Source organism: Actinia tenebrosa, unplaced genomic scaffold, assembly GCF_029948245.1.
Source record: "Actinia tenebrosa isolate PJP-AT-01 unplaced genomic scaffold, QUT_ActTen_1.0 PGA_scaffold1__47_contigs__length_23844297, whole genome shotgun sequence".
NCBI lineage: Eukaryota > Metazoa > Cnidaria > Anthozoa > Actiniaria > Actiniidae > Actinia > Actinia tenebrosa.
Genome location: NW_028292578.1, coordinates 21,194,707 through 21,206,873, shown reverse-complemented (window position 1 = coordinate 21,206,873; position 12,167 = coordinate 21,194,707). Strand labels below are relative to the sequence as shown.

The 12,167-nt window shown below is 38.3% G+C and overlaps 2 protein-coding genes across 3 annotated transcripts; one reads left to right on the top strand and one right to left on the bottom strand.

The window, feature by feature from the left end:
* Positions 1–94: 94 nt before the first annotated feature.
* On the bottom strand, positions 95–2,370 carry LOC116288774 (uncharacterized). Its single transcript, XM_031695600.2, has 2 exons — positions 2,059–2,370; positions 95–1,487 (listed from the first exon to the last, which is right to left on the bottom strand). The coding sequence occupies exons 1-2, from the start codon at positions 2,126–2,128 to the stop codon at positions 1,066–1,068; spliced, it is 492 nt and encodes a 163-aa protein (XP_031551460.2). The 5' UTR covers positions 2,129–2,370; the 3' UTR covers positions 95–1,065.
* Positions 2,371–5,917: 3,547 nt separating this feature from the next.
* LOC116288777 (uncharacterized) lies at positions 5,918–11,475 on the top strand. 2 transcript variants are annotated; one of them, XM_031695607.2, is made up of 2 exons: positions 5,918–6,813; positions 10,070–11,475. In XM_031695607.2, exons 1-2 carry the CDS (start codon positions 6,037–6,039, stop codon positions 10,982–10,984), a joined length of 1,692 nt encoding a protein of 563 aa, XP_031551467.2. In that variant the 5' UTR covers positions 5,918–6,036; the 3' UTR covers positions 10,985–11,475. The 2 variants fall into 2 exon arrangements, with proteins under 2 accessions (XP_031551467.2, XP_031551466.2); XM_031695606.2 differs by lacking the exon at positions 5,918–6,813 and adding an exon at positions 7,651–8,773.
* The last annotated feature ends 692 nt before the right edge of the window (positions 11,476–12,167 follow it).

The window sequence follows — 12,167 nt, the reverse complement described above, 5'->3', positions numbered from 1 at the left end:
TGGTTACCACAGCACATTGTCTATCAAGTTACACCCCTTAAAGTAAATCCATTACATTGTAGTTTACTTAGCAATCAACACAAAGGATCTCACGTTCATTTGCATTTTGGCTTTGTTTATTGTGAGACAAGACAATAGCAGACAGCTAAGTGCAATGGAAGTGGGTCAGTTATCTAGTTCACTCATGTATCACGGAATAACAAAGACTCTTCTGTTCCCGTAGAAAAAAAAACTAATCAAATTTCGGTTTAAGTCTTTGTTTTAACCATGAGTTTTATTAATCTCACTAAAATAAACGCTGTTGTTTTGGTGAAGGAAAAGAAGGCGTGATTAACTTTCTTGTCAATCGAATTTTTACGTCAAAATCACAATGTAAAAAGTATGTAATAAAGACAAAATATTTATTGAAGATCAAGTTACATTGTTATAACCTAAAACAAACGCCTGTAAATACTACTAAATGTGTATAAAACCTTTACTCTATGATAAGATAGCAGCAGTCAAATAAGTAGGAGATAAAAACTTGAAAAAGAATGATAGTAATTTTGGTAGTATAATCTGCCGTCTATATACACTATTTACAAAAGCACTCTTGCGACTTCCGGTTGGCGTACCACATCAAAACAAGTTGCTTGAATACTGTATTATGTTTTTAGATCAATCTTCAAACAAATGAATTAAGATATACGGAAAATATGCATAGAAGTTTTTTAAAGGAGTATAAGAAATTCATAATAAATCGTTATAAACTTTTAAGGTTGAATTAATACCGAAGAAACCTTTCTAAAATTGGATTTGTCAGGGTTCAGTGGCTTGACAAGACCAATTTTCTGATCCTACTTTACTTTGTAAAATGTCATTATATATACAATATTTACCAGATTACGCTGTTTGTAAATTAACATTTATCTCTGACTTCAGAGCTTGTTGACAAAGAAAGTTTAACCAATAAAGGATTTAATGTTATAATTTTGTAGCTGGTGTTCAAGAGCACTAGATTTGTACATATGTATAGAAGTCGATATGCGTCAAACAAGTGTCGCACGGGCGAGCGTCGTGAATCGCTTATGCACTTCTGCAGCACTTTTGGAACAGACGTTTCAAGCCAGTTTTAACACAGAAATTCACGACATGCTTGACAAAACGCTGGGTTCTCTTGGAGGGCTTTCGACCGAAGAATTTCATCTTCATCCGATGTTCCATGTTGGTGTAACGGAAAGCAGTGTAGCGATCCCAGTCACAGCTGAAACCCTTTTTCCCGCCTCGAAATCCCAGCTTACAACACTTGCGCTCGACATATGTCAAGTTAGGGGTCCGTAGAATGCGTTTGGTTGGAGCAGCAGTTTTAATAAAGTTAACGTCTACTGTAGGAATAGCTTGAGGGGTTGTGGTCGATGCAGTACCATTAGGAGAAAGCTCTGCAATCACCGGAAGAGATGCCTTGAGAATCTTTATTTTTGTCGCCAAAATGCTTTGTCTCTTCGAATCTGTGAAGCAAAACACATTTTATTACACCCTGTGATACAACAGCGAAAACTGAGCTATTTTAAGCGCGTTTATAATATTAGAAACCCATTCGAGTGTAGTCGCACTTTCGATGTCAAATAATTATCGAAACTAATTTAAAATAATCTGTTTTCAATTTCGAGCACGCTGGAATGTTATGACTGATTATGAATCATACGAGATGGTTTGATTACCGTAAATGAACAATTGAATAATATTCCAAAGGTCACTAAACATTATAAGAGAATGTTCTGTAAAGTAGACCATCATTAAGCTATACTCTATCAAAAGCAGCTCACACGATTTCCTTCAGAAGTTTACGACTACGTTTCATTGTAAAAATTCTGAGGATTCTGTTTGTGTATGAATAAAAAACTATAAATGATTCTTATTCGGTTCATCAAATACTTGATCATTCTAATTACATGCCAAATAAGCGACTCTTCATTTCACGACCCAAAACGAATGTTACAAAAAAAAAAAAAAAAAAAAAAAAAAACTACTTATAAACCCAGATAAAAAAAGATGTCAAATCAAAGAGATTTTTCGTACCTTTTATGCGAGCATCAGAGATGCAAGCCAGGATTAATAGTGCTACAATCGTCGATAAAAAGACCTTCATTTTCACCTTGGAGCTGTGAGTCACGTAGCTAACAACGAAAGTAAAATTCACAACGTTTTCAGCAGTTGTTTCAAGTTGAAGTCTTTAAGTTGGCTTGAAAATGGTCTACAGATATGTAATCTAGGTTTCGTAAAGCACAACAATGGTGTTTTCCCTTGATGCTACATGTAATAGTGTCCACTGTCTTGCTCAAATGCGTCATTAGCCTCGTCAATTGTTATTATAAAAACATTATGCTCTATCTAGGCTATCCGGTGGTGTATGCAAACACACCTCCCCAAGGGGGAAGGGGTAAGCCGAATCATGATAGTCGATAAGAGATTTGTTTCGGGGGGAATAGGTTATCTCTAATATAGATTTTGATCAACCTTGACATTAACATTGGGAAAAATATGGTAAATAACTCAAGAAGATGGTGTATAGTTTACAGGCGAACTGGTTTCTGATCTCCCATATGAGTATGGAGTATAAATTTATCAGCTATAACATAATGATTGACATAAGGAAACCGAAAACGAAACCTCGCGAGGTTGAGCCATGACTCACACAAATTCCACATATTCTTGAGTCAAATTTAGAATTAAAAAACGTGGAAAAAATTATCCAATTCTTTTGTTTAATCCAATATGGAAAAGTTAAATTAAGAAAAGTTAGGAATTCTAGATGTAATTCATTAGATTTAAAACCCCAACTTGATACTAATTTGGCTCATTTCCACGAACACTCAGAAGGAGTAGAATTATCTTGACCTGCGCTCAGCTTCCACACCCGATCACCCTTAGGGACGGACCATTAGATAGTTGATGGGGAGGGGGGGGGGGGGTTGCATAAATCCCCCCAAAAATATCGAGCAAGCACTTAAACCTAAAAAAAAAAAAAAAAAAAAAAAAAAAATCGTGCAACCTCTTCTGCTAGAAAAATATCTAACTGTACGCAAAAACTTAACGTACAAAGTTTGAGCCCAAAAAATAGTTATATCATGCAACCAAAATTCCTGCAAACCCCCCCCTCCCCCCAACCCCACATGAATTATCTAATGGGCCATCCCTTAGTCATGCGGCTTGTTGTACCCCCTGAGGAGAGTTTAAATATAAACTGTCCAAATTTGGGAATTAGTGTCGAAACTGAAATTTTAACAAACTTTTCTTCTCTAAACAAATCATCAGTTAGAGTGACAAAAAAAAAATCTTTTTTTGTTGTAGGTTTTTTTGTTTCTTGGACATAGAGACAATTAAAATATGTTGGCTTGTTTCCACACGTTAATAGGGTTTTTTTCCGTGTGAGAGTTTTTAAAATATCACAACACTCCCACGAAACAGGAAAGGCCCCTCACATCCTGAACGTAAGGATCAAGGTATAACACTTTTAATTTCAGAAGCATTCAGTGTATTGTCGTGTCAAATCTGTCAAAAAATATATAAATAGGGACTTGGCCGCAGTGTCATTTCTAGGGGGGAGGTTTTATTTCTACTCGATTACAGGGAATTTGGACCTGTTGATTTTGGCGGAGGAGGAAACCGGAAACCCCAAAGAAAGAACTAGAAGAAATTATTTAAACACAACTGATGTATACTTAGTATCGCACGGTTAACGGTCTCAGTATGTAGGCAGTACCAGTACTGAATCGTTATGAATCGAGACTATAGGGAACGTAAAAAAAAAGGAAATAGTAACTTTTAGCAAGCTATAGTTTTGAAGTAGGGAGGAGACTGGGAGGAGAGGCCGAGGAAGGGAAAAATGTTGGAGGAATGTATGATCAAGTATGAGATTCTCCGTATAATTAGAGAAGAGAAAGAAATGCTGCATTTATCGGCATTTTTTTCCTCAGGGGTGTGTGTGTGGGGGGGGGGGGGGGGGAGGGGGGAAGCAGGCGGATGGGAAAACAAGGGGTCCCTTTTTTCTTTCCAATCCTTCCGTCACGGCTGTTGCCTCGTGCGTCTTCATGAATACTATAAACTAATTACGATTTTGAGACGACAATACCACGAAATATTGACGACTAGTTGGGAGAAAATATATTCGGTATTGGGCGGAGTCGCGGAGTTTCTTCCATCGCGATTATAAAGAATTTAACACACACACAAAAAGGAAAAAAGCTGACAGATTTTCGTTGATTAAAAGCAAAATTCTCCTTAAGAGCGCGCGCTATGGCGCAAGCAGCAAGCATAAAAATTTGACGCGCGCGCGCTCAAGCCTTTCCTTTTCGTCGCGCGTTAGACAATCAGAAAGCCCTACTTTTGAAACGACAATACCACAAAATGTTGTCGTCTCAAAAATATAAGAAACTATTTAGTGAATCTCGATACCAAGCCGTAAGCCCAGCTTGAGTGGTGACATTCTCTTCTTTTTTTCCATCTGACAGGCGCTCATCCTCCTTCTAAAGAGGATACGAACTTCTCCCTTCCCTCCCCTCCCTCCCTGTCGTTGATGATCGGCTTGCTCCTCGACCGGTTTGACCGGACAAATTCCAGAAATACTCATAAATATTTATCGCTACGGGAAGCTTTCAAGACCTTTAGGGCGTTGAGCAATCACGTGTCTAACCTCGATAAGATCAAACACATTAACCGGAAATCTGGCAATTCTGGTTATCTTACGATGGGAAAATGATAACAAGAGATTTATCTCGCTCTAGATCGGCTACACGTATTATCATAAGGCTAAGATAATATTCACTTTTTTTGATTACCCAAGACAATCACCCAAGACAATCACGTGACCAGATGGCTTTTGTTTAGTAGGCTTTTTTGTTAAATTATTTTTTGCAGTGAGCCTGGATTTTGCAGTGTCCATAGCTATTTCCTATAAATAGCGTTTTTCATTTTCGGTTTTCGTTTTTTTTGTAATAATAATAATAATAATAATAATAGTAATAATAATAATAATAATAATAATAATAATAATAATAGTAATAATAATAATAATCCATTCATTCTAGTCCTATTCACCGACTTTTACCTTTTTGTTTAGTCTAAGTTGATTTTTTATTGCTATTCTGTTGACTACTAGAACGAAAACGAAGAGGATAATAAGCAATTATTGGATGAGGTTGAGCATGATATCGTAAATTATCAAGACCGAGTCTGTGTTATCGGCCGAAGCCGAAGGCTGAGGCAGATAACACAGCCGAGGTTTTGATAATTTACGATATCATGCGATAACCGAATTCAATAATTGCTTTATTATACATTTTGTATACTGGAAAAACATTAACATAAACATTAAATTATAGAGACATGAAATATGAACGCCATGATGTCGCGTGAAAAACGCAAAATTTTTATTTGAAAATATTTCAATAATTCTTCACAAAATATATGAAAATAAGTTAATAAAGATTTCTTAAATAATTGTTTTTGTACATAATACTGAAGATAAATACAAATTCTGAATAAAAACGTTATGTAAACTGAGAAATTTATAAGTTATGTAAGCCTAAAGGATACGACAACAACAACAAAAATGTCGCCGGAGTGAATGAAACCTATAATAATTCAGATGCCAAAGTGAATGGCCTTAAAAATCTTATTAAAGTATCAGAAGTAAACAAGAAATGACATTCTCGTAAAAAGGAAGCTAAGGAAAAAACAACTTTAGCTCTAGCTATTGAAAGTGACGTTACAATTCACAAAATTATAGTTTTTTGAAATTTCTGAGTGGGAGTTGCTAATACTAAATTCTCCCATCAAAAATTCTTCTTGTGAAAGAGTAAATGTAGGCGATAAGTTAAGAGTTTCGCTACTCGACCAATCAGAATTGAGGTACTTAGTAAAATGTATAATAATGACACTTACTTGGAGCTGATTATCCGAAAGATCTTGTGACTGACCCATGACTGACTCCAATTCATAATTCTAATATTAAAGAACTGTGTTTTTCTACCAAGCGACACAAGTTCTCTCAGTAAAATGCATTGGGATTTACTTATTCAGCTCCTGGTAAAGGGAGCCGTTGGTGGAGTGAGTTTAGCAGTTCGCAAACACCAAGAAAACAAAAAATTAAAAACATGGCAAAGAGAATGTGTGATTACGAATTTAGTTCAGTCGGTGACATGTTTCCAGCAAGGCCTCGAGCTCCTCACTGAATATCTGGAGTTGAACGACAACGCGCCAAGTATGAATCGTGGGCACAGCGAATGGAGAGGTTTGATTAAAGAGGTCATCAAAGCATCCAGTATGGCAAACTTTACACAGATACCACACGTGTGTTATGCTCTAAGAGAGGTTATTCCATATCTGTCCCTGATCAAAGACAAAGTAGATCCCGGAAATCCAGCCTTCGTCAGGGCAAAGGAAGCTTTCCAATGCTCGTCTCTTTTTGCCTCCGCCGTATTTCAATTTACAGACGTCACTAGCTTTGATCACGTTTCCTTCTACAGCTTTGCCACTGCTATGAGGGTTAATGCCGCCATTATGAGGTACTTTACCAGCCCGGAGTTGCTAACTGCAGTTGTTAGTGGGCACATTGAGCAGTTACAATTGTACAGTCGTAGCTGGGTCGGAAAAGTGGCCAAACGTTTTTCTAAATTATCACTGATGAAGTGTATTGATGGACTGTTAGCCCTGGCAGTAAGTCTGACTCTAATTCTCAAACCGGAAGCCCGAGTGCAGTTCAACGAAGATCTTCGAGCCTGTCAAGCATCCGGTTTGTTCTGCTTGGTATCAAAGTATTGTCTCATTAGTCAGGTACGTAAGATCAAAGGAGGCCCAAGCTTCGTGTTCAATCGCGCTCATAGCATCAACAGAAGCAATTATAGCTATTCCGAGGTTGAAGAAAAACTGGGTCGTGTTTGCATTGCAGTGCATTGTGGGGCTGTTTTAGAGGACATATTTCCAAGATGGCGTCTATGACATCACCTAAAACAGCCCCACAATGCACTGCAGTGCCAACTCAAACCAGTCTTTTCCTCAACCACGGAATGGCTATTTACTCGAGTTTTGAGTTCTCTGTTGCTCAGGGTAGCCTCAATTTAATTCTGTATAAGATATTGATGTGTTTCAGTGCAAAGCTCCTCGCAATTTCTAAGTGTTAGTATATAGTTGAAGTTGTGCATTCGGCTTTACTTTACCATTGGTATTTGTGAATGTTTTGGTACTGACATAAGGCTAGCTCTGAGTACATGAGTCTGTAATCAAGGAACACAGAATATGTATACGTATTTAACGAATTCGAAAAATTCTGAATTTTACCATTGCGGGATACCTGTGGCGGAGAATTACTTGAGCAACGATTATCTCTACAGTTCAAAAGGATTTCAAGTTGAAAGTTCGTGTTGTTTCTTGTTTTGTTCAGCTCGTTCCTGAGCGTTTTAAAAAATCATAGGGATCCGAATCCATTAACAGATAACGTTGTATTAGTGAAATTCGTTTAAGACTTCCTCGTTTCTAGGCTTACTTTTGAGTTCAAGATCAAATGAGCCGAGCTCTGACGGACGCTCTGACGCAGGTACTAACCCTTTCGACTTAAACCTTCGAACATTTCTTGAAGACCTAAAGCAAGAGAATATGAACTAAGAGAAGGAATCCTACCTATTGGAGATATTTTGAGCGAAGAATCTGATTGGTTGATTTCTTGGGGGTACTACTGAGGCGGCTTCTACTCTTGCAGTAAACAAAAGCCTGTGTTTTTGTCGCTTTTCGTGTCCTAAAACGAGGCATTAAAGGAAGCATGATTATGGCGCGGGCATGGTAACGAGCTAAAAATATCATCATCAATGATATTCTAAAAATAGCATCAAAGTGTGCACATGATGGGGCACGGGGATTCCTTCTCTTAGTTCATATTCTCTTGCCCAAAGACGACAACGACCACAACCACGGAAGACCCACGAACTGAATACTCGTTTCATTATATAAAATGGTTATAGGCTTTGCTATTCGATGCATCATAAGAGGTGCCACTTGTCTCACTGGCCTTCTACTGCGGCGCCAACAACGAAGGAGAGAAATTGCAAGACTAGAAGTCGAATTTCTAAAAGGGAAAATGATACGATCGCTAACATTCTTTCAACAAGGTCTAGAAATCCTCACTGAGTATTTGAGCAGTTTAGATGAAAATTGGATGGAAGACGACTGCAGAAATAAGTGGAACAGCTTTATCCAAAACGTGATGAAGGCAAGCAGTATGGCAAATTTTACGCATATACCACACGTGTGTTATGCTCTAAGAAAGGTTATTCCATATCTGTCCCTGATTAAAGATAAAGTAGATCCCGAAAATCCAGCCTTCGTCAGGGCAAAGGAAGCTTTCAAATGCTCCTCTTTAATTGCCTCAGCCGTATTTCAATCTACAGAAGTCAGGAGTTTCAATCACGTTTTCTTCTACAGCTTTGCCACTGCGATGAGGGTTAATGCAGCCATTTTGCAGTATTTTACAAGCCCGGAACTGTTAGCTACAGTTGTTAGTGGACACATCGAGCAGTTACAGTTCAGCCCCATCTTTGAGAAATTTATCCGTACAGAAAAGTCAAGGACCGCTACCAATCTGCCAGTTACAGTCCAATGCGTTTCTCAACTGCTCATTCTTGGAGCAAGCTTGGTTCCACTTTTTAGACCGCAAGACAAAGAGCCGTTTCTCAATAAATTACACACGAGTCGTACCTCCAACTTAGCCAGTTTGATTGATCAGTATTGTGTCATTTATCAGGTGAGTCAAAAACCATGGCAAGCAAGAGTGATGCGATGGACCTCAGTGTATGGAACTGTCATACCGCTCTTATTATTCAATGATGAACGACTTAAAAAACGGCCTTATTCTATCATGACCGTTCCGACGTTCACTACCGGTAAATGAAAGATGATGATGTACGGGATCGATAATGATTCGGGTTTTTTTTATATTGCGAATAATTCCAAGGTGGTTGTGATTTGGTATTTTAGTTGTTTTTATTCTATTTTTGATCATATTGTATTATTTTAAAACATTCACCAAAAGGGAAAGAGTTTTTTTCTGAAGCGCTGTTGCCTTGTGGCTTTCTTGTCAAAACAACAACAAAAAAATCACCATGAATACTGATTTTGATGGTATTAGATTTTACATTTAAATTGGTTACCTATTGATCTGATTGAAAATTGCCGCATTTTCTCGATTTGTCATTTATTTTATATAGCAGAAGCCATTTTAAAGTTGGTTCGCGCAGTTGATTTCACATGTTTGCATACATTAATTGCCGGTAAGCACTCAATAGGTTTTACATTAGCGGGATCGATTCAGTAGATTATGCATTTCGAAACCGAGAAGTTTCTTCGAAATTAAATTTGTAATGAATTTTTTACGTACTTTTACAATTTTGAGTTGAATTTATTTCAAAAAAAAAAACGCTCGATAAATGTTTTCGAGACTAAATCCTAACAATATTGACTGCTTGGTACGGTATAGCTACTATAGTTGAGTTATTGCAGGGTTTTTCCCCTTTTCTATTTTCTTATCCATTCAGTGGTCGTTAAATAGTATGATAGTACCTCGTGTTACAGCATAAAGGAAAAGAGAATATGTGTTTGGATTTGTACTCCAAATATTGCGTGTAAATATACGTCACAGAAGCTTTCAGGAGACCATGGGCCTTAGCCATTCACAGCACAAGCAACCAACCGGGTCAGTTGCTGGTCATAGCAAGGGGTTACTATTCTATGGTCTAGGGGCCGACTAACCTCTCCCTTCGGCCTTTTGCCGAGCTTCCTGATAAGACTGTAATTCCACCCGGGATAGCGGTGATGGGGCCGAAATTTTCAGTAAATGCCTCGCGCTGCGCCATACATATCTTCAGCACTCGCTTGTCTGGTCTCTGGTTATTAAGTCAATTATTCAGTAAAATAATCTTAAATTATTAGGCGATCTTTTTGTTTGTGAATATCGCAGCTTTACGGTGTCACTTGTCATCGGCCGCACAAATTTGCCGTGAAAATTAAACTGTTAACCTGTTGCTTTGGCTTCTCTCCTCAGACGCCATTTGGTCATCAAGGTGTTTCGGACGAGGAATTGGATGGACCAACGAGTATCGCAGTGAACAGCGAAGATCTTGTTATCGTAGCTGATTCAAGAAACCAAAAGATAAAGGCCATGAACGCCACTGGGAAATTCCTATGGCAATGTGACCCCCTGCCAGAAGACCCGGGTAGCAATGTACCCCTCGCCATAGCAACCAACCAACATGACGAAATATTTGCCGTATTCTACAAAGAGAGTACGAAGGTGAACACGATTGTCAAGTTCGATCAAAATGGAGGGTTTGTGTGTTCCTTCGATACCAGATATTGCTTTAGAGATGTGAGGCAAGATGTGATTCCGTGTGGGATGTCAATCAGTTCAAGAGGTGACTTATATCTAGGAGACGAGGGGAATGGGTGTATCTACACTTTGGAGCCAGATGAGGCATCTCTTTCACTACGAAAAGTCATGCAAACGTCTAATCTTGGATCCCATTTTTCTTTCTGTCTTGGTCCAAATAACGACCTGATCGTTGCTACGAGAACGGGGGTGATCATATTCCACGAAGATGGCAGGGTGCTAAAGAAGATGGCGTTCAAATTGCACAAGGCGAACAAAGTCAAAGACTGGAAGCCTCTGGCAGTAACGTACGACGCAGATCTCAAACATGTTCTTATCATCACAGCTGATGAATTAACAATCGCCATGGGATGTTTCTTATCGAAGACTGTTCATCTCAAGCCGATGATATGGTTTGTATCCACCGAATCATATGCCCTGGTGAGCAACGTGGAATTTCCACTACGTGACATTGATAATACCAACGGGCGGTTCGATATGGCGACAGGAAGAAACGGATTGTGGTGCGTGACCGAGGCAACACACAGAATCCACTGTTTTACAATGATGTACCATGTTATCAAGCCATAGAATGGCACAACTATATGACGAACATTGATTTCGTATTTACGGGTAAAAAACTGTTGTTTTACAATGATGTACCATGTCATCAAGCCATAGAATGGCACGACTATATGACAAACGTATGTTTGATTATTAAAATTTGGCTATCCAGTGCGGACACCACAAATTTATGATTTCATTTTGCTCTTGTTTTTGTTTGTTTGTATTAAAACAATTAGTTAATATTACTTGGTATGAATAAGTAGATTTAGTATTATGCCATACGATTGATCCAATCAAAGGCGGGACGCTGCACATCCAATCAATTCACGTGAACGCAAAACCATCACTTACTCCAAGCCAATCGATCAAGAGGGTAAGCATGCGTACTCGTGTAGGAGTTAGATAATCATTGCTTAGGTTTAGGTGTATTTACTAATCATACTGATATTTTGGTAAAAGCTGTATCAGTGATATATAAAATTCAAGTACAGAATAAAGGCTCTAAATTTATCGTACGTACCTACACTAACGTTTTGATATCTCGGATATCTTTATCAATACTGGCCGGAAAGGTAGGAATTTTGAATGCAAACCTCTCATATGGAGTCGTGTCCGTGTTGAAGATTTAGTGTCCATATTAGTTGGTCGAGGTGCTTGTGCATCTCTTTTCATGATAATAAAAGGACAATAAACGTGGCCGCCACGTTCGATAACGATAAACCGCAAGCACAATTTAGGATTACAGTAACTTAAACGCAAGGGAAATGCTCGTTTTGAACGTATAAAAATGTTTGCGCAAATGAAATACCAATGAATATTTTCAACGTAAACAAGCAAGCTCTAATGCGCATTTCATTCTTAATAGTCCCCTTCGAAGTTCCCTGCGCCATCTTGAAGCAAGACGAACGGTTAGCTTGCAATGATAGACATGTGAATAATTGTTCAAGGTGTTAAAAAAGTCTCTATCATTGCAAGCTCACCGTTCGTCTCGCTTCGATGCAAATGGAACGGATACCTTTGAAGATGGCACAGGGAACTGTGAAAGGTACTATTGCATTTACGATTTACGTGTAAACACTGCTCGTGCTCTAAACCAGGCTTTTAAAAAAATCAAAACAAAATATTTTGTTCAAGTCAAGCAACCACATAGAGTTCATGACACCAAGAACTAGCGAATAAACTAGGCGAACTCGAGACCAAAGGATCA